General features: G+C 44.1%; 2 protein-coding genes across 2 annotated transcripts; both read right to left on the bottom strand.

Annotated features, from left to right (window-relative positions):
* Positions 1-4,502: 4,502 nt before the first annotated feature.
* Positions 4,503-6,416, bottom strand: LOC116928663 (zinc finger MYM-type protein 1-like). The gene is made up of 3 exons (XM_045177974.1): positions 6,380-6,416; positions 4,917-6,326; positions 4,503-4,798 (listed from the first exon to the last, which is right to left on the bottom strand). Exons 1-3 carry the CDS (start codon positions 6,414-6,416, stop codon positions 4,503-4,505), a joined length of 1,743 nt encoding a protein of 580 aa, XP_045033909.1.
* Positions 6,417-10,803: 4,387 nt separating this feature from the next.
* Positions 10,804-12,699, bottom strand: LOC116928665 (uncharacterized protein K02A2.6-like). The gene has a single exon (XM_032935759.1). It carries the CDS (start codon positions 12,697-12,699, stop codon positions 10,804-10,806), a length of 1,896 nt encoding a protein of 631 aa, XP_032791650.1.
* Positions 12,700-14,648: the final 1,949 nt, after the last annotated feature.

Here is a 14,648-nt window from a genome sequence, read left to right on the forward strand (position 1 = left end):
ATCTAGTTTGTGACAGTGTGTGGAAAAATTACATAGACGCAGGTTGAAGTGTAAATTTCTCGTCAACAGTTTGAGCAGAAAAACTCGATCAAAATTTGTTAAAAGTAAGTTTGCGGTTTTTAGGTCTTAAGTTCACATATTTCAATTTTTTTTTTACATTCGTGTGAAAACATCTTCTAAATAAAAGGGTGTAAGAAAATATGTGGTGTAGTATTTTTCTGTGGCTGGCAAACTACGTGTGTAAAGTAGCCCCCGGGTTTTCAACGTTTTCGGGGCTACTTTATACAAAATGAACAGGCGTGTAAAGTTACCCCACGTTTTTTTGTTAGTCGATGTACACTTTGTTTCAAGGTCTTTTGTCGATTTTTTCTGAAAACACCGTTTCGGGAAAAAGGATCATAGCTTTCTTTTCCGTTGGGAGGGCTCGAAAACCTTACGTTGCAAAAGTAATTAAATATCGTAACAGCAATTCCCTCGAAGTTATGTGTCTACGGAAGAGGGCAAAGGTCAGTTTTTCATTTCCTAAGCGTTGTGACATTAATGTCATCTCATCGGTGGATATTGTGAAAGAGTTGCCCCAACCTATCAAACGCGAAGGTGTTTTTTCGTTCTCGTTCGAGTGTTTTCACGGCGTAAACATAAATTAAATCCGAAATTTTTTTACCAATGCATTAGTCACATGGTAGGCAATACAAATAAAAAAAAATCTGAAATCCATAACGGCGTTTTTTAGTTGCGAATTTTTTTTCCCGTCAAAACCATAAACTTTTACGTTTTAAATTTTTTGTGGTCGCATCAACTCAGTATTTTACGGATTTTTTTTTAATGAGAAGAATACTGGCATGTAAAAATAGCTATTGTAAAAAATTCGTTGGAAAATTCCTACCCGTTAGCGATTTATTGAACAACTTTGATTTTTTCTCTCAATTCCCATAAGGAATGCATTGCTGTGTAAAGTAGCCCCATGCGGGGTAACTTTACACACCCATTTTCATATGCTTGTATCAGCCCTCCTACAACAGATATCGAGATGGGACAAATGCAGGTGAATTCGTCATCTTTTTTTTTATAAACGCTTTTTTCCGCTTTAGTTTTACTAGATCAGTACAGGATTTATGGTTAAAAAACTGCGAAAAATTGGCATTTGTTGTGTAAAGTAGCCCCAGTATACGGTAGTCAAACAAATAAAAATTGGGCTTTAATTGTTACAATAAAGTTATCAGTAAAGAAATGAAGCAACTAATTGGGAAAATTGGAACCCGAATTCCAAATTCCAAGTTTGTGAAAGCCATTTAATCTCAAATAATTTTCCTGGAGATCCTATAAACACTGGAGACGAACCATTAAGACATTAACGATAGTAAGTATGTCGTAGACCGTAACAGTGCTTGGGCCGTCCAGGGCCGGGGGTAGGTGGCACTGGCCTTTTTTTTTCAACGCGCATATATTTTGATTGCTAATTTTTGATTTATACCTGCCCGTCAGCCCGCACCGTAAATTCGCTTACCGACTAACCCTTTTTTCCTTCCCGTTTACCCGGTCGCAGTTTCTGCCCTTCGCCCCACTCAAATCTCTGCCCACCCATACTCGTTGTCGCTGATCGCCGGCTCACTTGTGGCCTCTGGTCGTCGACCCACTCACAGTTTCCTCAGGTCAACCCTCTCACTGTTTCGTGTTGTTATTTAAAAGGAAAAAAAAACGATGAATCTTGATGAAACAAGTAAGCTTTATTTCTCAGATGGAACTGACGCACAGAGAGATCAGAAAGTGTTGAAGCAAAAAGGGTAAGACCAGAGATAAGGAGATGGCTCACTCCACGTAAAGCCCAGCAGTCGACATTTTCCCTCCTCCCCCTCTCTAGCAGATGAATTCGACTGCGCTGCTCCTTTCGGTTAGCTCCGGAATCATGGCTGTACTTGGTGGTAAGGATTTCCCAGTAGCGCTCCCCCTTCACGTTTTAAACCATACCGTCCTTACCGCCAAGTACAGCCATGATTCCGGAGCTGGCCGAAAGGAGCAGCGCGGTCGAATTCGTCTGCTAGAGAGGGGGAGGAGGGAAAATGTCGACTGCTGGGCTTTACGTGGAGTGAGCCATCTCCTTATCTCTGGGTAAGACCTATCTCGACCATTCGACTGCCTACCCCATCTATATATCGTCACACTGGTTGTATTTAAACAAGCACAAACAAATACAACAAGTGATGACTTAAATCTAAACAATGGTTCTACTCGAACAAAAAGGGGATAACCATTACCAAAAGTTGGAGAAGCGTCTGAAGACCTCTAGGGAAACCAAGTAACTCCTCTAACGTAGCCCAGCTCCAGGAGCTCACCCGATGGAGACTCATTTAACGCAGATTCGGGGCAGCGTTTTATACCGTCGCGCGAATTACTCCCTTTCCGGACTGCGTATCTGCGTATCTTTCTTCTTACGGACTTCTGATAATTTCTTCACCACGATCGCAGCGTTGTCCAAGGAGCGGATGACTCATCTCTGCGAAGAGATAACCAATCTCCCTTTTCACCCGCGACAACATTCAGTCGACATTGAGGGACAGAGCTAAAAATCTTTTCCACTTGTCGCTATACCCATTCTAGGGAAATCAGGGAACTCAGGGAACTCCTCTAACGGAGCCCAGTTCCGGGAGCTCACCCGATGGACACTCATCTAACGTAGATTCGGGACAGCGTTCTATACAGTCACACGAATTACTCCCCTTCCAGATTACGTATATCTGTATCTGGAGCGAACTTCTCCTGTTAATTTCTTCACCACGATCGCAGCGTTGTCCAAGGAGCTTGTGACTCATCTCAACGAAGAGATAACCAATCTCCCTTTTTACCCGTGACAATATGAAGGCTTTTACAGTTTCAGGGTTAAAACTCATTCGAGCAATTGGAAAACCATCTTCATGCCAGTACCACAAACGACAAACAATTTCTTGCAATAATGGTACTCAGCTTTAATCTCACTTGTTTTTGCATAATGTTTCCAAAGCCGTGACTTTAACACATGTTTTGTTTTGAAGGTAGAGCTAGTCGGATTTTTTTACGTTGTTAAATGTTCGTTTAAAGTATCTAAATTTAAACGGTTATCAACGATTATCGACGATTAGTTGCCTCAATGGCAACTAATCGCAGATCCGATTGTGATGGGGGAATATATGCTTTCGATACGCTACATAGGAAAATCTTTTAATTTTTTAGATGGTATCTGTTAACTTTGTAAATACTTTTGGCGGCGTGTCATACCGTACTTACAGTTTAGGTTGAGTAATTAAATTGACACTAAGAACTGTGTCTGTTCCAACCGTCTATTCGTTTTACACTGATAGATTTACAGTCACTTAGTGGGGGTGTAACAATTAAAGGAGGGGAAACAATGGGGGTTTGGGGCCACCTATCGGGGGCCCCTGAGACAATAGTCGCGCAAATGCGCGGGTGCAGTCATCCGGCGGCCGGATCGGGTTGTCGTCGTCTGTTGGGCGATTATATTTCCAACAGTATCTAATTGGAAATTTATTCGTAAAAAAACCTTTTTTAAAAATTTATAACGTTAAATAATAATTGATATGTGAATACCATATAAACAAGATTGACAATGATAGAAGCACGTGAATAAAATGCCTAACAAAGATTTTACTTGTTAATTTCTTTTGTCCAAGTAACCAGCGGGGGATAAGGGCAGTGCCGCCTTTTACTTTTGGTGGACCCTAGGCCATCCATGGAGTTTTGGCCTTTTTTCCTGAGTAAAAAATGTAAAAATGCCAGAAAATTAGCATACACGATTCTTGGTTTATTAGCAGTTATTATAATTTTATAAGATTACCATTAAGAAACAAAATCAATGATCATTTATCAGTTTAGTTATCAGTTAACAGTTTAGCACTTTCGGCGGCATTTTAAAGCAGAAAATAAATTAACAACACCAAATTCAAAATAACGTTTTCAATTTGAAGAAGCGCAAGTGCTGATAATCGTTGTTGGACTATGGTAGACCGTAGATAGTTTTTGATCAGTTTTAAAGTGGAGAAGGATCGCTCGCTGGAGCAATTCGTAACAGCTGTGGAGAGGAATATTCGAAGGACTTGATCTACATTTGCAAAAGTTGCTTGCAGTTCCTTTTCTCACATGATCCGCATTAGGCCCAGCCCACTTGGTTTCCGCTTCTTTAGCCCTTCACCGATGTGTGGAGAAACGAAACTCTTGAAGTGAAGGCATTCGTTCGGAAAACACTGCTCAATGTCATTTGGATAATGGTTAACCAGATTTTGTGCTTGAGAAGTGATGGCTGCTGTGTCCAAGTCGGGGAGCATCGTAAGAAATCCAAAACGGGCATGTAATTGCGAGTAGGCTTGTTGCCTTCGTCGGAGCTCTGCTGTTAGCTGATCCAGCATGATGTTGACTTCAGCGATCATCTTTTAGTACGGCCCGTAAAAGTCATGTCAGAAGCACTGTTCATTTCATCATGGTGTCGCTTGCGGGGCCGCTGTCGGCGCTCATCAGCAGAGTAGACAGTAGACAAATGACCCCATTTCCATTCCAAACAGTTCCACAGCCTGTTTCTCGTAATTGTTATAGTTGTCTCGGACCTCTTTAGTAAATGCAACAAGCGAAGAATAGAACTCTACTACAATGCCAAGATCAATTGCTACGGATTGCAGCTGCTTGTTGACTTTGTTTACGCGTTCCAATACCGAGGCCAAAATTACTGTCAGCACGGCTGTTTCGAGCTTGTTGAATTTTTCGACAAGTCCATTGGCTTCCGCTCTGTTTCTTGGAGTTTGAGTTGAATCAGCTGCAATCCGTATTAATGCGGATTTAAATTCTGTATAGCCCTCTTTCAAGGCAATGACAGCGTCAGCTCGAGCGGGTCTGGGAGAGACTCTTAGGACCTTTAAACCCCTTCTTCTTACTTGCTCGTAGGATATCTAGTAGAACAGCCCAACGATGCGTCGATCCTGACAAGAAATTGAAGAGTTGTTGCAAAAAACTGAAGAAGTCAACGTCTGTAGCACATGATTCCGCCACGCTGGTTCCTGCGAGGTTCAGAGAATGACCACTGCATGGCACATACTCTGCCTGAGGATTGACGACCTTAATCCTAGTTTGCAGTCCAATGTAGATGCCCGTCATGTTGCTAGCATTATCGTACGATTGCCCGCGGAGGTTTTCTATCGGAATTTCGTGCCTGTTCAACTTATCCGTCACCATGTCTAACATTTGTAGAGCGGTGTGGCCATACATTGGTAGGAATCCGAGGAAACGTTCGACTGGCGCTCCATCCGGCAGCACGTAGCGCAGAACAAAACACAGTTGGTCGGTGTGCGACCCATTCGGGGTGGAATCAACGATGACTGAATAGTACTTGGCTTCTTTCAACTCCTCAACTATATAAGCTTCCACCTTTTTAGCAAGAAGTTGAATGAACTCTTCGCAGATGTTGGCGGAGAGGTAGGAGGTGTTACCTTTGTCCTTTTTGCCGTAAGTCGCCAAGTGCTTTGCCAAAAAAGGATCGTGTAGAGCCAATAGTTCGAATAGAATGAGATAGTTTCCGTTGTGAACCGATCCGAGTTGCTGGTTAGATCCGGGAAAAGCCATTCCACAGGAAGAAAGAAATTTTATGACAGCCACTGACCAGTGTAGGAATTCCCTCCAATAATCTTGATGAATTCGCGCTTGTCTGATAAAGTCAGCATCAATCTTGTCTTGAGGTTCGCAACGGTTGAAAAAGGTAGAAATGGCATGACTATGGTCCGATGACCGTTCGTGATCACTAATGGCCTTGCTGGCGTTCATCCAATCACGAAATCCTTCTTTTCCAGCCATAGAATACTTGCGTTCTTCACCAAAGAAAAAATATGGCACACAGTACAGACTTCCATTTCGCTTTGAAAACTCCAACCAATCACGTGGTTTCTTCTCTCCGTTTACTAGCTTACGGTAGAAGAGATCCACGTTGGCTCGTCTCACTTTTCCCAACGGTTCACGCTTCTCGGAACTTGTAAAGTAAAATTTAGAAGGATCATAATTTCTAGGGTTTGACGTATCAATAACAAATGCGACCAGTTCGTGGTCATGACGATCCCAATAAGACGGGTCAGTAGAAAACCTTTTAGGTTTTTTTTCTTTTTGACCTTCCGGCACCGACGTGATTTCTTCTTCACTCAAATCCAAATCAGAAGCACATTCACCACGATAATCTCTCCCCTCAGGCTCATTTAACTTCGTCGTGTCTTCATCACCACATTCACCAGCATTTTTAGCCGCAGCATTAGCAGCAATCTCTCTTGGTTTAAAATATGTCGTCAACTTAGGAGTAGCAGCTAGCAAATATTCATTTTTTGTTGTTGTTCAACTGCATCTATACGACGCGCACCACTAGATTTTCGTTTATTGAAATTTAACCCACTCATTATTACGTTGGTGAAATCACGCCAGAACCAACGTGCAACTGGCAAGCACGACTTCAAACATTGTGAAACGTTGTTACTGGTTGAAGGTCAAATGTTGAGCCATTACCCCCCTACCAGTGCCAACCTAGCTAGTTTGCCACCCTACCCATCATGCCACAGGCAGAAAGCGGTGGCGTTGAGATTTAAAACCGTAGCCTGTTTTTTTTTTAAATACACTGGAGGTTTGGCCTATCGTTTGCCCTGGCCCCCCAGCACCGGCCTAACCGGCTTAAGGGTAAAGACGGCACTGGATAATGGTATGACGGTATAAAAACTATGATTCAAAATAAATGATTCAAAGTTAAAACAATCAACTTCTTATTGTACAGGTTGCATTCGAACAGGAGATATGGGAACGTGTTTAGGTATAGAGGAAAATTTTCAAACTTGATTGGCTTCTACGAGATATTTATCCAATAAGTCCGCCCCTGTCCGCTGGTGGCTATTGTTTCAGAGGCAAAAAAGTATCTCATCGGCTTATCGAAAATTTTCCGGTAACAAGAAAACCATCTACGCCACGCCATTGGCGCCCTATTACGCTCACAAGTCACAATAATTAGTGATTTTATTGATTCATTTGATATTTCCACAAAAATTTATAAAATAATACGAAAATAGCGGTTCAAACCTGTTTGCCCAAACTCCAAACTGAAAACCGAACCGAAGTAAAAAATAGTTAAACCAAACCGACGGTTTGATGAACTTATTTCGACAAACCGTGGTTCGTAGACGATTGGGACCGAGCCCTAGTCATTCGTGAAAGTTTCTTTAGCAGACAAATGGGTCTATATCATTTCATTTGGTTAGTATTGAAACTTAAACCATGTTCTATTAACTTAAGGTCCGCGAACTGTCGTCTGCTAGACACGATTTTGTATTTTCGTCTGCTTTTTCCGCGAAAAAATTCTGAGTAGGACCTCCAAGGATTCAGAGCCGAACCTCCGACCAGTCAACAAGTGGTACAGTGCTCAAAAATCTTTAAAGTGTGTTACACAATCAATCTGCGTACTCAACAGTCCATTGCAATCACCCTGCATCTTCGCAATCTTGCACACACAGTCCCTTCTGTCATCATTCCTATTAGCCTTACTGGATTAATCATCAATTTCAATTTATATTTTTAAAAAAGTAAATAATAACATGCTTTTAGCCTTTCTTGTTGTACACTACTCTTCGCACTTAACTCCCCTTTGTAATCGACCCACATTCTCGTTACCTTGGACACATCGTAACTCCTGCTATTGCTTTTACTAACATTACTGGATTACTCACCAATTTCAAAAATACAAAGGTAAACAAAATCGGTTTTTGACCCTCCTTGTTGTCCTCTTTCTTTCCTCCCGCATACGACAGTCCTTTCACATCTTTGCTTTGCGAGCCATATCCTCGTACAGTAATAAATAGACACTATGCAAAGACCTGTAGACCTGTCGAATATTAGCTATTCGCTACAATCAGCCTAACAAATCCCCCTAAACCCGGTCAACATTGAGAATCTACCTGTTGTAGTCTTAAGAGTCTGGTTTCAACTGGTGCATAGAGGGGCCTCGGCCCCAGCATATCGGCCACCAGGAGGCGGGACGAGACAAGTACCAAGCCCCCTAGTGACTGACACTACAACATCTTCCCCCGACACGGAAATGCAAAACCAATAGAAGGAAGAACACCAATGCAAAGCTTAGGAGAAGGAAAAAAGAATAGGGGCAAGAAAGACAGCAACGAAAAACATGAATGTGAACTATGAAAAGAAATAAACGACAATGCAATGAATACGAACAATGAAAAGACTAACACCGAGAACAAGACGATGATTGCGAGCGATGACGAAAAGGCAAATGAAAACGAAAAATGACGAGGAGAGCAAGAAGAAAGAAATAGAAAAGAAATCAAACAGCAATAGTGAACCAATACTGCAGCGAACCAAAGACAACAATGGCCACTATGGGGGGTCAACTGGACGGGAATACTGCCGGCCGGAACGAGTGACTAACGGGGCAGGAACATTTTGCGCTGGACCACGCGCATCCACAGCATCACCAACGACCGGGCTATCCGGAAAGACCTCGAACACCGGACCGGAACAAACAGGTTGCAAAACTCGGGTCGACACAGCACTACTCAAAGGAGCAGAACAGCCCTCCAAAGGGGCAACAGATGGAACCGGAACAGCCACCGGACTGGAACGGGCAGGCCGCCCAGCGAGCGACAAAGCAGCACCCCTCAAAGGAGTAAAACAGCCCACCGGAAGGACAGCCGGAAGAGACGGCCCACGCACTGGTAAAGGCTGCTCCGACGTAGGGAAAGACATTGTCCGATCTGGAACTGGTGCCGGGAAAGACTGATGAAACTCCGGTAGCGACGAAGACGAAGAATAATCGATATTAATGGCCCAACGCGTTCGAAGAAACAGTCGGCCATCCGATAGTCGGACTAAGTTGGAATTCGGCTCCACACACACCTTTTCGACTGCTCCCTTTTGCCATCGAGAGTTTACACGAGCCCTTACCCGCTGACCTACAACCAGGGCAGAAGAACGAGCATCAGTGCGGCGCAAATTCTGAAAATGCGCCTCTCCTTGGCGCCGGCGCAACTGCTGCTGAACAAACGACGAAGGAATCAGCCTTGGAGTGAGAGCAGTGGGCAGGAACGGAAGTGAACCACGAAGATGACGGCCTTGCAGGAGAACAGACGGAGACGGCAACTGATCCGACACTGGAGTAGAGCGGACTGCTGCCAAAACTTCCCACAATGTCTTGCCATCCTGGAACATTTTCAGCATCGACATCTTCACCGTCTGGATATGTCGCTCCGCCAGGCCATTAGATTGCGGAAACTCCGGACTGGAAGCAACGTGACGAACTTGACAGGAAGCACAAAAACGATTGAATTCAACACAATCGAACTGCTTCCCATTATCAGACAAGATCTCCTCCGGGGTCCCAAAATCTGCGAAAAATCCATCAAGAGCTTCAATGGTGGAGGCGGACGTGAGCGTACGGAGTCTCGCCACACATGGCCACTTGCTGTACTCATCCACCAACAGCAGGTAATGGACACCACCAAATTGAAAAATGTCGACAGAAACCATCTGAAAAGGATGAATCGGGAGGCGGGTGGGAAAAAGAGGCAATGCCGGATTTTTTCGACGATTTTCTTGACATGATGAGCAGCTGGCCACCATGTTGCGAATCTGATCATCACAACCGGGCCAGTAAACAGAAGATTTGGCTCTTCTGACACATTTCACTTCCCCAAAATGACCAAAATGGATACCATCCATTGCTTCTCTTCTCAACGACACTGGGACAACAAGTCTTTCCCCATACAGAAGAATTCCGTCCGCTTCGATAAGAGAATGGCGAACATTCCAAAAGGGCCGAGCCGGAAGCGGACAATGACTCTTCTTTTCTGGCCATCCAGTCACGAGCAGCTCCTTGATTAATTTCAACACAGGATCCTCACCAGTTGCTTGAACATAACGACTCCGAGTATCGTGAAGAGGGATGATATGGTCTAAAAGAGAATGGACCTGTTCCTGACAACCCTCCGTTACATCATCAGTAAACAAAGCAGGAAAGTGAGCCCTGCTTAGAGCATCCGCAATAAAAAGCTCTTTTCCAGGTTTATAAACAAGATGAAAATCAAAACTTTGAAGCTGTAATCGCATCCTCTGAATGCGAGGGGTGCACTCGGCCACTGGCTTGTCCAAAAGGCCAATTAGCGGTTTGTGATCAGACTCCACCTGGATGTGTTGACCAAATATATATTGCTTAAACCGCAATAATCCAAATTGCACAGCAAGCAGCTCTTTTTCAATTTGGCAGTATCTCTGTTGAGTTGGAGTGAGAGACGTTGAAGAAAACGCGACGGGCTGACCATTTTGCAGCAACACAGCTCCCAGTCCAGTTGGCGAAGCGTCGACTGACAATACAGCTGGGAGACTCAAATCGAAAAGCCGCAAAGCCGGCAAAGACGACATGGCTTCTTTGAGCTTGACAAATGCTGCTCTCTGCTGCTCCTCCCAGATCCAGGCAGACGTGTCCTTTAACAAATCACGAAGAGGGCGCGTTAAACCAGCCAGATTTTGACAGAATTTATCCAAGTAGGTAGCCATTCCGAGTAGACGAATCAATGCCGCTTTGTCTGAGGGTTCTGGCATATTAACAATTGCTTCAACCTTTGAGGGATCCACTTTGACGAAACCATCCCCAATAACGTGCCCAAGCCAAGGCAGTTCTTGAAGAAAAAATTTACACTTTTTAAGTTGAAGCTTCAGATCGGGCTGCCGGCACCGGAGAAGAACTTGGCGTAAATTCGACTGAAGTTCTTCCATAGACTCGCCTGTGACTTAAAAGTCATCAAAGTAGATAATAACACCACTAAGATCCCCAAACAGCTCCGACATAGTGTGTAAATACACTTCCGGTGCAGATTTTAACCCAAAGGGCAAGCGAAGAAAGCGGTATCGGCCCCAGGGCGTAGCCATGGTGCACAAAAAGGATGACTCCTCCGATAAGGGAATTTGATAAAAACCCTGCGCTGCATCTAGACTGCAGAAAAACTTTGCTTTGCCAATTTTTGCAAACAACTGCTCGACGGTAGGAACCGAGAAATGTGGACGAAGAACAGCCTTGTTTAAATTAGAATGATCAAGGACGATGCGAACGTCACCATCTGCTTTGCTGACTACCAACATGCGGCTCACCCAATCAGTTGGCTCAGATACAGGAATTATGATGCCATCGTCCACCATTCGGTCCAGCTTCTTGCGCACTGTCTCTTCCAGTCGGAACGGAAGTCTTCCTGCAGCAGAAATAACTGGATCCACTGCATTACTGCCCGTACTCAACTTGATAGTATGTTCCACCGGCAATTTTCCAAGTCCCGTAAAAACATCGAAGAATTCCGTGACAGCTTCAGGAACGGGGGAAGAAACTTCCGGCTGAATCGAGTGAACACGCTTGATAAGATTAAGTCGTTGACATGACGGGAGACCCAAAATTGACGGCTGGCCAGGTTCATCCACCACGACGAAATCTTCTATATTTACAGTACCATTAACCAACACTTTTGCCGTGTGGACACCAAGTACCGATAAATAACCGTGTTTGGCCCCGTAGCGACGAAGACGAGGTCCCGGCCGAAGTCGTTGACGTCTGGCTGGTAATCGGAGAAAAACTTCCTGGGGGAGAACATTGCACGAAGCTCCCGAATCAAGTTTAAAAGTCAGTTTGACTCCATCCATCGTCAAAATTTCACTCCACTCACTCGCTGAAGACGCCGAATGTTGTTCATGGCGCAATTCATGAAAAACATACTCCTCCACAGAGCCTTCTCCTGGTTTATCATCTGTCTCCTCTACGGAATGAAGCTGCATCTTGGTTCCCTTTTGAGCGGGATTACTTGCAGGACGTATCCCAGATGAATTAGGTGAAGCACGAGAACCAGAATGCTGCCGGCGATTAATGCAACGACGCGAGAAATGGCCCTTATCGCCACACGAAAAACACGTGATATGAAAAGCTGGACACTGGTTTTTCGCATGCTGCCTTCCGCAACCACTACAATCAAAAAGTTTCGGCATTGCACCACCACTATAAGTTTTTGGTCTTGTCCCTCCACTAGCGCCTGGAAATCGTTTAGCACTCTTGTCAGAAAAATGATGCACCGAATCCTCCGGGCGGCGAATGTTCAAATCAGACGCCATTTGCGAGAGCTGTGCCCTCGACGCCTCACAGGCCCGAACAATATCACACGCCTTCGCAAGATCCAAAGATTTCTCAAACAAAAGCTTTTCACGCGTTTGAGAGTCTGGCACACCCAGTACTATTTGATCGCGAAGAACAGACTCAACCGACACACCATAGTTACACCCTTTCACCATGCCTATGAGACACACGATCCGCGAGTCAAAAGATTCCCCTGGTTGCTGATGGCGACGCAAAAACTTAAAGCGCTCAAAAACTTCACTTTTCAGGGGTTCAAAATGGTCATTAAACTTTTCCAGCACTGACTTGATTTTCTTCTCATCCCCAGCCGTTGCAAATACAAATGTGTCGAAGATTTTTGGGCCCTCCACCCCGAGAAGAGTAATCAAGACACCAACAAGAACTTCTTCGTCTTTTTCCGCTTTTCGAGTGGCTAAAATGTAATACTCGAACTGACGCCGCCACATTTTCCACTCAGCAGCGAGATTGGGGGACGAAAAGGAGAACGGCTCCGGTGCTTTTAAAGAAGACGCCATGACGATAAAAAAACAGTTCACAATCAAGAGTAAAATAAGTACACCATCCACACTGAGCAGCGACCACAAGACTATACCGATGTGAGAGATACAACTGGATGTAAAAAAAAAATCCGGCAAACCACGTGAGAGCCACACTGTCCCAACAGTACAGTAAATTACCACAACGGGTACCAATCCAGGATCATAAATACACCACGAGAAGCATAAAAGTATCTCGATACAAGAAATTCACCAAAATCCAGTGCACAATCAACAAAACTTACAATCAACACGTGAGCTACAAAACAAATTTTGCACACACTTCTGACACCATGTTGTAGTCTTAAGAGTCTGGTTTCAACTGGTGTATAGAGGGGCCTCGGCCGCAGCATATCGGCCACCAGGAGGCGGGACGAGACAAGTACCAAGCCCCCTAGTGACTGACACTACAACACTACCCTCCCCAATTCCAAATCCCCCGCTCACTTTGAAAATAGAAAACGTTAAATTTCACTACCTCACCTACAAACAAAAAACAAAAATAACATTTAAAGGACGAACTCATAAAAACCCTTTGTACATGGGAAAAATTACAACCCACCCAAGCAGGCAACTCCCTCTTAATATACCCCAGATATCTAGATAAAAAAGTAGCGGCAATGAGAACCACACAGATACTTAATTATGAGACAAAAAAACTCCCACTCGACTTTAACAGGGTTGACATTTTTATTTAACAGCTTTTCTAAGTTAATTTGCGACAATGTCGCATCCCCTGTCCTCAAACCTTTTTTAGCTTTTTCTAATGGCGGTTATGGAAAGCTCTTTCTCCCCCACACCTAGTTTGCGAAGTTTTTGATTGACAAGGAAAGAGAAACTTAATTTCTTGTTGTGCGAGGCTTCTTGTACGGAAATGCAAGGAACATACAATGGTTTACGATAAAAAACGCATAATATAAATGACATACATAAGTCAATATTACCTTGTGATAAGACACAATTACACAGAAGAGAAGAAAAGAATCTGATATCGAGAATAACTGAAAGCGAATACAGAAGTTTAAGTCTGGGATTTTGAATGTCTAGCTAGTTGGAACCGCACGCTGTGTAAGACGGGTGAAGAGAGAGAGAGTAGTCTGCTGATCAGCAACCAGCTAGAAGAGAAGGCCCGTCAATCAGGGGCAGGGTATCTACTCCACTTCATTACCAACGCCATCTAGAATCGAGACTGTACAGCGTACTTGGAATCAACAAAGTTCGGGTATATTTTCTTTGGACTCGAGATTAGGAAGGTTAGGGGAGCGCCATTCAATGAGACCTCGCCTAAGACGTCACCGTTCACGTTCTCGGACGCGTTCATCGGCATCCGATAGAAGTCGAAGGTACCGAGGATCCGATCGGAGGAATTACAGAAGGCGGGAGGATTCGAGAGAGGGCCGTAGGTGGCTCCGCTCATCAATGATTCAGTCATCCCAAAAGTCATTCAAGATCAATCTTTTTTTTTGGTACAGAGGTCGGGCTCAATCGCCCGAGAGACTTGAAGTACTGGCTCCAGTGCTGATTCCGCCGGTTCCTAACTATGCTTCGGATCAGCGGCATCATGGATGTCAGTCGGACAGCCCACGGCTTCAACTAAAGAGTTGAGGGAAACTTTAAACCCCTATTTTGAGGATGCGACGTTTTCCCAGCTTGCCCGATGACGGATGATGTGGTAGAGTGGCAGCTTCAAAGGGACAGAAACGGCAAGTAGAGTATCCTGCAGAAAAAGGAGAATACAGATTTATTTAAAAAAATTTGCCATCTGTGGGCAGAAAATATTCATAGTTTACTTTTTTAAATAGAGGTAGGGTGGGTTTGGCGAAAAACCATTATAAGTGGGGTTGGAGAATTTAAGTAAAGATATCTTTTTTTTTTGCCGTAGGTAATTGTTAAATGAGTGGAAAAAGTGTATACTTTATTTTCTGTAA

The sequence above is a fragment of the Daphnia magna genome, linkage group LG8 (genome assembly GCF_020631705.1).
Source record: "Daphnia magna isolate NIES linkage group LG8, ASM2063170v1.1, whole genome shotgun sequence".
Lineage (NCBI taxonomy): Eukaryota > Metazoa > Arthropoda > Branchiopoda > Diplostraca > Daphniidae > Daphnia > Daphnia magna.